Source organism: Mytilus edulis, chromosome 6, assembly GCF_963676685.1.
Source record: "Mytilus edulis chromosome 6, xbMytEdul2.2, whole genome shotgun sequence".
Taxonomy (NCBI): Eukaryota; Metazoa; Mollusca; class Bivalvia; order Mytilida; family Mytilidae; genus Mytilus; species Mytilus edulis.
In genome coordinates, this window is record NC_092349.1 from 11,628,256 (window position 1) to 11,638,231 (window position 9,976).

General features: G+C 32.3%; 1 protein-coding gene across 1 annotated transcript in view; it reads right to left on the reverse strand.

Moving 5' to 3' along the window:
• LOC139527132 (ubiquitin carboxyl-terminal hydrolase 32-like) overlaps positions 1-5,862 on the reverse strand; it is a 55,792-nt gene extending 49,930 nt beyond the window's left edge. Inside the window, exons 1-2 of the mRNA XM_071322405.1 lie at positions 5,687-5,862; positions 1,278-1,405 (exon numbers count right to left, since the gene is read on the reverse strand). Coding sequence (XP_071178506.1) covers positions 1,278-1,405; positions 5,687-5,744 — 186 coding nt within the window. The 5' untranslated portion in view covers positions 5,745-5,862. The remainder of the gene's footprint in view (positions 1-1,277; positions 1,406-5,686) is intronic.
• Positions 5,863-9,976: the final 4,114 nt, after the last annotated feature.

Below are 9,976 nucleotides of genomic sequence, written 5' to 3' on the forward strand. Positions count from 1 at the left end.
TTCAGGTATTCAGTTTTACTAATTTAAAATCTAAAGCTCTGCATTAGAATACCAGACATACATAACATGAAACTGAATTTTCCATTAAAAAAATCCAGTCATAAATCAATCAGAAAAAAATCAATGGTCCAACAAAAAACATAAGCTTGACTTTATATTTAGGTATAACAGTTAAGGGAGATAACTCTTTAAAATCAGTTGAACGTTTCAATTATTCTATTGTTAAGAAAGTATTAAGCTTCGAATTCTCAATAATCAAAATTAGTGTTTGTCAAACAGCTATATATCCAATCATTTTTTTCTGATAATGTGTTTGATTCAAGTTTTTTTTTAATTTTTATATTTTTGTCAAAGAGTCAAACATTAACCCTTTCGCCGATGAGTCCCGGTTTACCGGGATTTACGCTTCAGACAGCTGACGATGAGTCCCGTTTTACCGGGATCGGAATACCTCTTTTATATTTCCCGCTCAAAACAGTGCAAACATGAGTTATCTTTCTTTGATGAATACCCGGATGAAAGTGTAAACAATGGCGCTTCCGTTTGTTGAAAACCGTGTCAAAATCAGACGAAATTTACGGAATTTACGAGAATTTGAAATGAGGGAACATTTTTTTTGAAAGAATATGGAAGAATTGAAGCCAAACTAGTATACTTTTTTGTCATAAAATGTCGTTTTATGTACAAAACACTTGGAATGGACATCGTTCAGTGCGAGGAATTTGTACAGCCTCATAAAAATTTTCAAAATTATGCCGTTTTGGGTTAAAAAATTACGATTTGGGGTCAAAGACCAGAATTTTGAGAATTTCACCTAGATAATGCCGAAAATTTGAAAATTTGAATATTTTATGAAGAATAAATTATCAAAACATGAACAAAACTGTGAACATGATGTTAGTGAATGAAATAAATACACAAATAACTACAAACAAGTTTTTATTGACATTTATTATGAAGATCTCCCACTTGAGTAATAGTAGCCAGGGAAGCCATCGTCTCAGAGTAGCTTCAGTCTGGGCAGCAATCGGTGAAAGGGTTAATATATTTTGTCAAAATTTTATGACAATTAAACTAGCCTAATTAATTTTAGTCAAAGTGTTTGGTACCACCATAAATAGACAAACATTTCCCAACTAGTTGCCCAACCTTCCACAATACTAAGATAAGGATAAGCACTATGGGTATTTTCATGAAGTTTTAGAGGCCCAACCAAAATTTCAGTGGCATTGCCTACTGGTTCCCTGCTCATCTTTTCCCCTGAACTCGTTACTTACTTTCGAAACTGGGGCTGGTACACCATCTCCAAGAACTTCTCTTAAGAACATTGCTTCTGTCATTGAACCACCAAAGGTCGATGATCTCTTAAAAGCATCTTTCAGACGTTTCTGTTCCAAGTCCCTTACTGAAAAAATAAATCTTCAATTATTTCTTTTTGTCAATTAACTGAAGGGATATTCAAAATTTGAACACTCATATTCAACTAGCTCTATTAACTTTGTAAACTGTAGATTCATTTGTTTTCGTTTAACTTATTTTCGTTGATCGAGAAACACTTATGTTAGTGGATATTTTATATTGTGGTTTTGTCAATTGTTGCATACAACATGTTTTTTGTACAAGCCTTTATCTGAATCCTAAATTCCAATACACCTTATCGCTAAATCCTAGTTGACCTGGCCGCTTGAACTTTTGACGTCATACACAATCACTTTTCCATAAACGTATTTACACTTTTGGTATTTAGCTGGATCTTGCCTCCGAATGACCTTAGATCTGCTCCAAATCACCTTTTGACGTCAAGCAACAATCACTTTTAAATTGTGACGTCAAATAATTTAAATTATGATGTCAAAGTTTACGGGAACCTGTGTGATTTTACGTAATGGCGGACAAATTTGCATACAAGTGTAAATACAGTACGGGTAGAGACTTATTTTTATGGATGTCTTAATCCGTCTAGTCGGATATGAATAATCCGACATTTTTATGGTAGGTAGTATGGTCATTAATTAACAGATCCAGGTGTGAATGGTAATATATTTGTCCTTTCATCTTAATCCGTGCTACTAGAATTACGGTTCACTGATTTCAGAATCAGGTTACCTGTAGTTTTAACCTCTCAGTCACTTTATTGATTATATTAGTTCTACATCGTATTTGACATAAAATATTTTTACAGATGAAGTACTGCAGAAAATTTTGTTTTAACAAAAATAACCTAACTTTTTTAATTATGGTTTTTATATTTCAACTGCTATTTATTTTCTTTGTTCCTCAAAATTATTTTTATTTTATGTTATTGGGGTTTTTTGGGGTTTTTTTTGTATATATCTTTTTCTTATTTGTTTGCATAAAATTTTTAAACATAATTTTATTCTATATCTGGAAAGTTATTTTTGTTTTACTGATTTATTTTCCACGTAAATCCATTGATTGACAGAATGCTGTCTCAAGTGCTGCTGCATACGTTTCCGAGATAAAAAATAATTACAGTGAGCAATACTTGTATACTAGTAGCTTGACGATTCTTTATAGTTGTGAATTTACAAATATTTCCGAAAGTTGGAGATGTATCACTAAAATAGAAAGAAACCCCCAAAATAGAACGCAAATAATAACACTAGAAGAAGATATTGAAGAAAATATTTGCCCGAGCTGTATCGGGGGGTAGGAGGGGTCCGGATCTCGAAATCCTGAATTTAAATTAAAAAAATCCCAACATTCCGAAATTAGAAAAAAGATCCCGAAATCCCGAACTTAATTGCATAATATTAATTTAGGCACAATCCATGTTAACTTGGAAACTTGTATTTTATATTTTTGACAGCAATCTAAAAAAAAATATTTGCCGTGAAAAGACAATTTCGTGATACACATATTAGTGATCAACAGCGTGTGCACGTGGTTGAACTTTAACTTGACTTCACTCACAATATTGAATGCTAATAAAAGATATTTAAAGATCGATTTTGTCCACTGCACGAGATTTTTATATGGCGGGAAATATCTTAACAGTAAACACAGGTGACCTTACTGAACCACTGTAGGAAAATCCATTCATGATTTAATTTGATGTGGAATGATTGACAGTATTGTGCTTTTATAGTTTTGAGGCTCTTAATCGAGATCCATTTGCAATTGATTTACCAGAATAGAAATTTAATCGATTTATATACATGTATAATCAAAACATGATTTAGTCTTCTTTTACTATTTTATGTATTATATTTATCAGTCATTTTCCGGATTCCCATTTAAATGATTTATTTGGAGACCTCCTCATTCGGAAATAATACATCGATTTAAAAAATCTTACTGACTGCATGAGCTGCAGAATGACTAGAAGTACGACCAAAAAGTAAAGACAGCTGATCATGACCAGTGTAAAACTTTGATTTTCGTGTATCGATTGACACAATTCGTAAAATATATTTATAATAAAAAACTCCGGCGATTTTCATAAAAATTTCAAACATGAAAATAGAAAGGCAATATCTTTGTTATAATACAACGAGTGTCAACAATTTTTTTTTAAATAAAAAATAGGAATCGAAATATAATCACGGCGTTATAAATATTGTATTAAAAAAAAACACTAGTTTCAAAGAGATTAACGAGAAATATGTCAAAATAAAAGCATGAGTGATCTGTCTGACCAAAATGTTTTACTTGCGACAAATGATTGACAGGTGTGAATAGACGTAGAGGCTCCGACGGGGAAAGTTGTATCAAAAGGGAAAGAACAGTTTATTCACAATGCCTACATGTATACATATTTTATAAATACGATATGTTGGCCTTATACTTAAAATTGTGTTTCTAATAATAACATATATAAAGGAATAGGACGTTAAAAGGGGGAAATACTATAACCATCAACGAAAACTCATATAAGTTACAGGATTGATGTCTCAACTATTTGATTTAAAACTTCGATTGAAAACAGTCCTGGTTGTTATAATTTTGAATTAGATGAAATATTTACGGTTTACAAATACAAATACAAAAAATGTTTCTGGCACAAAACTATTACAATAATTGGCAACACAATACATTGTTAAAAATCGTCTTTATTTCATTTTCAAGTAATAAAAAAAAATCCCATGTTCACGATATTTAATTTTAATTTTAATTTTAATTTTTTCTCTTTGAATACAAAACAATATTTCACATTTATCTATCCTCCATAAATACTAATATATCTGTACAGGTAAAATTTAATTCTAATCAAGCTGGTACAGATTGATTTACGACCTTCCACTTGGATATTGCACAGCAGGTGTTTATTACACTGGGACAACTGTCCGACTAGTCTGACAACTAGACGGATTAAGACATCCATAGAAATAAGTCTCTACCCGTACCAGGGGTGTGGAAATGCTATGCCCGACTCGCCCGACTCGTACATTTGAACAACCGGACAAGTAATTATTTTTGTCTTGGTTGCCCTTGGACAAGTAATAAAATATACAAAACAAAGTTCAAATCCAACAAAAACATAAAATTAATTTCAAAACGTATAAAGATGTTTAATTTATGTAAAAGAAACCAATGTTCAGCAAGTAAAAACATAATGTTCATGATAATTTAAATATAACATGATACCGGAAATAGATCGATTACCAAAATAAATAAAAATAAGTGTGCGAACCCGAGTCGCATATTATTGCATTGGCTTTATCCGTTGACACAGGATCGTCGATTAGGTTTTATCCATCATTTACCGGAAGTGTCATTTCTTTAAATTTTTTATCGAGATACAGATTTATAAAAAGGTGGGCAAGCAAGACAAAAATAGTCATAAGTCGAGTAGAAAACCTTAAATGCAAATGGAGGACACAGAGTATTTAAAAAAAAAAACAGAAGCGAGAATTTCAGACATCGTGGATATCAGATTGCCCCTGGCTATCTATGAAAATTCGGAAAATAAATTAAGTTTTTGTCTTATTTACAAATGATTTATAGATGAAAGGTCAACTTTATGTGTTGTCAAAGTGGAAAATAGAAGGGACGCTTTAATTGCCTATCAAGGCAATAATAAATAATCGAGAATAAAACAGGTGTGTCAGTTGAGAGAAACACCACAAAATCAATAGTTTATCTATTATTTAGTGTACATTTCTTCGATCACTGTCCTCAAATTTAGTATATGTACCTACTGGCTACAATTTTTATTCAAAAACTGCTGTAAAATTGTCCTTTACATGTCATTTCATTGGTTGGTTTGCTGTTAGGTTTCTGTCCCATTGGGACAAGTGCTCACAACAAATATGTCCACACCCCTGCGTACTGTACGTCTATTGTGGGGCCAGATATTTTGTTTTAACAGTTTAAGAAGTCGAAATTATACGGGAACCTGTGTGATATCCAGTAATGGCTGACAAAAAGCGATAACGTGTATTAATTCACTGAATGACTGAAGGAATTTTCCTCCCTGTAATTTAATGATTCAGTTTAGTGTCAGTTATCAAGCACATAACGTAAAATCATGTTTACGTGCAAAATATTTTCAAACTCATGTCATTTTTAATGTTGTATGTTGAGTCTGAATATGTAGACAAGTAAAAGATTGCAACTACATGTGTTTCTTGATCAACAGGATGTATTAATTTTACAGACGAAAAAATGTCAACATAAATTTGCAATATTTATAAGGTGTGTTTCAATCAAACTGTTTTCTTACATCGTCTGACAGCTTCCTCGTAAGGAATATAAGATAATTTTGATTCTTTTCCTCCCATTCTAGCGTTTGTAATTTATCAATAATCCAAAACAATCACTCTAAACTGTCAAAAGTGTCAAAATTCAGCCGATCGTCATCCATATTACATCACGCGATGTTGACACAAGTCTCGCGAGAAAAAGTAAGGGATCGGACAGGTTAAAAAAAGTAATTTCCCGCGGATTTTTGAAAATTAATATTTCTGAATTCTGTTTTCAACTTGTGACGCATACTGGAAACTATATCAATTTCATTGACGTATAACCGCTAACAATTCTCAATAAAGTTCAAAGTTCAATATATCTATATGATATGTACACATTTAAAGGGACACTAGCTACAAGATATTTAAAAAATCTAAAGTATGATTTTTTTTGTTCAATCATTTATAATGACAGTGAAATAGTGAAATAATAATTTGCTTTTAACAGCTTAAATGGTTAAATTTTTGTCAAATTAAGCTAAAAGGCTAATAAACATTGATAATGAATTATTCACTTGCAATTGAATAATTCGACCTCTGTACGGTTGTTTTTAAAAGGAAAAAATGTCAACATTGAAAGTGAAACAAAGGTAAATAATTTGATTGACTGATTCGATCCACAAAAAGAATTTCTTGTAAAGGAAAAAAAAAACACGATAAAAATACATTTTTAATCTATAACACAAAATTTAATGCACCTATAAAAATCCAATTGAATGAGTTAATTGCTTAATCTATTTATATCTATATCTAAGGGGTTAGCAAGTGAACAAAACATCATCAATGTTTCTTAGCTAAATTTTGACAAAATTGAACCGTACTGGCTGCTAACAGCGAATTATTATTTCATTATTTAACTTTCATTACCGGTAATGATCGAACCAAAACAAATCATTTTTTTTTATTATATATCTCGTAGCTTTAACCCCTGTTTCAATAAAAAAAATAAGACAATGTGGTTTGATTTTCCATATTAAAGTGACAAAATCTCAAAATGAAAAAAGAAATTAACAACTATAACTGTCACCGTAAGGCCCCACTATGATCCATTCCCCCTCTCCGCAAAGATGCAAGGAAGCGTAACCACCTTTTTGATTCGAAAAACTGAAAACCCATGAGTTTAAAGTAATAGAACTGACAACAACATTTGGATTGTCTTTCAACCCGTACCCTTAAGTGTAATCTTGAAAATTAACGAAAGCTCCGTTTTTACTCATGAAATCAACACCTATATAGATTAAAATATCGAAATGCATTTTTTTGTATTTGTAATGAGTCTGTAATCTCTGTCCTACATTTATTTTCACTCTATTCGGTCCTGCCTCTTTTATAAGTTTATCATGAATTTTTTAAATTAAATTGACATCCTGCCTTTTTTTTTGCCAATTTCTCATCCTGCTTTTCGTACTCAAAACTCATGTCTTGTCTTTTAAAAATTTCATCATAGCCCCTCCCTTTTTAAATCAAATGGTAGCTGCCCCTTATTGCCTGGTAATTTGTAGTTTGCCCCGAACTGACACAAAATTTCTATTGGCTTCATTTTCTTAGGTTACAATGGCACTTTATCATATGAATTTTGATTCAAGAGATTTCTATATATGACAGAAATATTTGCATCTGTATCTATCACAGCTTAGTTTTAGTGTTGCACATGACGTAAGCTGTGTATTTAGTGATAAGAAGATGTGGTGTGAGTGCCAATGAGACAACTCTCAATCCAAGTCACAATTTATAAAAGTAAACCATTATGCCAATAAAGGTACGGTCTTCACTCATACCGAACAGCAAGCTATAAAGGGCCCAAAAAACAAATACTAGTGTGAAACCATTCAAACGGGAAAACCACCGGTCTATTAATTTTTATCTATATTTGTCTGAACCTACAAAGAAATAATTGTACATACTTCCTTATTTGTAGGTTGTTTGTAATTTTCATTATTTTGATTTTTATCATCCTTGTGCCAACTCTATAGACTAAAGAAGGATCGAATCCCTATTGTGTATTCACTTGTGACACACTTTTATTTCCCTTACTCGACGTACATAACTGAAATGAATTTGTTTGCCACATTTATGGCATGACTGTTTGTAATTTGGACAGATTGTCCTTGATTTACATGATTTACCACAGCCAATACTGTAATATTGTAACCCTTGGCTATAGCGAATTCGAAGATTATATGGCCTTCAACAATGAGTAAAACCCATACCGCATAGTCAATTATGAAAGGTCTCGAAATGACAAATGTTTTACAAAAAATTAATTCAAACGAGAAAACTAACGCCGTGATTTTCGTACAGTGAAAAAAACGAAATACAAAATATTAAAAACGACAACCACTTAATTTCAGATTCATTACATTTAATAGGTACCTGTGGCAGTGTTAAATCTGGAACATTGGTGTAACAGTACAAAATATGATCAAACTATAAAAACAGTTAAAAAAAGACCTAATTCGTCGGATCGAGACAAAGCCAAAAACAAGTAACACAAACATATCCGACCGTGCCGCTGATGCATGCATGCGCATGCGGCCGAGGGCTGTATATATATAGCCAGTCAACATATATTTGTTTGCCTAACAGAAGTTTCACTGAAAATTTTGGTTATTAGCAAATGATGCCGTGAAATCAGTTCCTATTGTAACAAATATTCTTTACCATTTATTTTGTAAGGAACACATTCTGTATCATTTCTCCCAGTGGAAATTATAACATAATCGAAAATTTCTTCAGTTTGGAACTTTTGTTTCATATTAGCAGCAGCTATCATGAGAAGAGGACACTCTGTAATCATGTGAAAACCACGTCGAAATCATATTGTGTCTTTTTTTTAAACTTTTTTTTTCATCTGCAATTGTTTCAAACAATCATTGCAATCATCATTATCATTGTATAAAAAAAATAATGTTATTGTTCAGCTCAGCTTTGGGTGCTGTTCTCTGCAGGGACTTTATATATACATTAAGTCTGAACTATGAGACGGAACCGCTGACTCTGTATGACGGTCTGACAATCCGACCTCGAAAGTTTAAATGGGGATGTGGAAAGGGGGCGGGGGGTAGGAGGGGATCCCGAAATCCCGGGATTAAAAACACGAAATCCAGAGGTCCCGAAAGTTTAAATAAATTTAAATCCCGACATCCCGAAATTCCAAAAAAGAATTGCCAGATCCCGAAAGGGTCAGTCCCGAAATCACGAGCTTAAAACGCCCGATCCAGGAGTCCCGATAAAGGTCATATCCCCTCTCTATAATAGTCTACACTATATAATAGAAATAGATGTTTTTAAAAAATGTACTGAATATGGCCTAAACATTTTATACATTGAAACATGTCAAGATAAATCTGCTAATATTTTAACATTTACTGACGTGACTAAAACTTATGTAGACTCGTTGAACCGAGTGGGGTTAAAAAAATCGAGAAAAGTGGCAGATGGCACTTGTTTATATTGATTGATTGATTGTTGGTTGCTTAACGTCCAGTGGCAAATACTTCATGCATATTCAGGACGAACATATATACATATATACAAGAAAAACAAAGAGCTATTATATAAAAATAAGAGGACATGGTATGATTGTCAATAAGACAACTCTCCACAAGAACAACATGTGTAGCAGTGGCGGATCCAGAGGGTAAGGTAAAGTGGGTTGGAACAACTTTTTTTTACGATCAATGCTTTTGAATGGGGACACATGGTTTGAACCCTCCCCCCCTCTCAGTCCCTTTATCCCGACTCGAGTTGGACCCGTTTTTGTTTCGTCTATATTCTTATCTAGCTTTTGAATATTTACCTTTTCAGTGCATGTTCCATTCAGTTTAAGCCGTTTATCAAAATGTCTTCTGAATTTGAATGGGGACCAATTTCCAAAGTATTTATCATACTTTAAACAAAGAGGCAATTTCAAAATAACGTGTTGAATAAAATGAACTGAATTGAATTGAATTGAAAATTGAATATAATTGAATAGAATTGAATATAATTGAATTGAATTGTTGAATTGAATTGTTGAATATTGAATTTTTGAATTGAATTGTTGAATTGAATTGAATAGAAATTTGAATTGAATTGAATTGAATTGAATTGAATTGAATTGAATTGAATTGAATTGAATTGAATTGAATTGAATCGCATCGCATCGAATCGGATCGGATCGGATCGGATCGGAGATCGAATCGAATTCTTAAACATAGGGTGACAGATAAAATACTTAGAACAGCAGATATATAAAGCAGCTGATCTGGGAACAGTATGTCAATTGA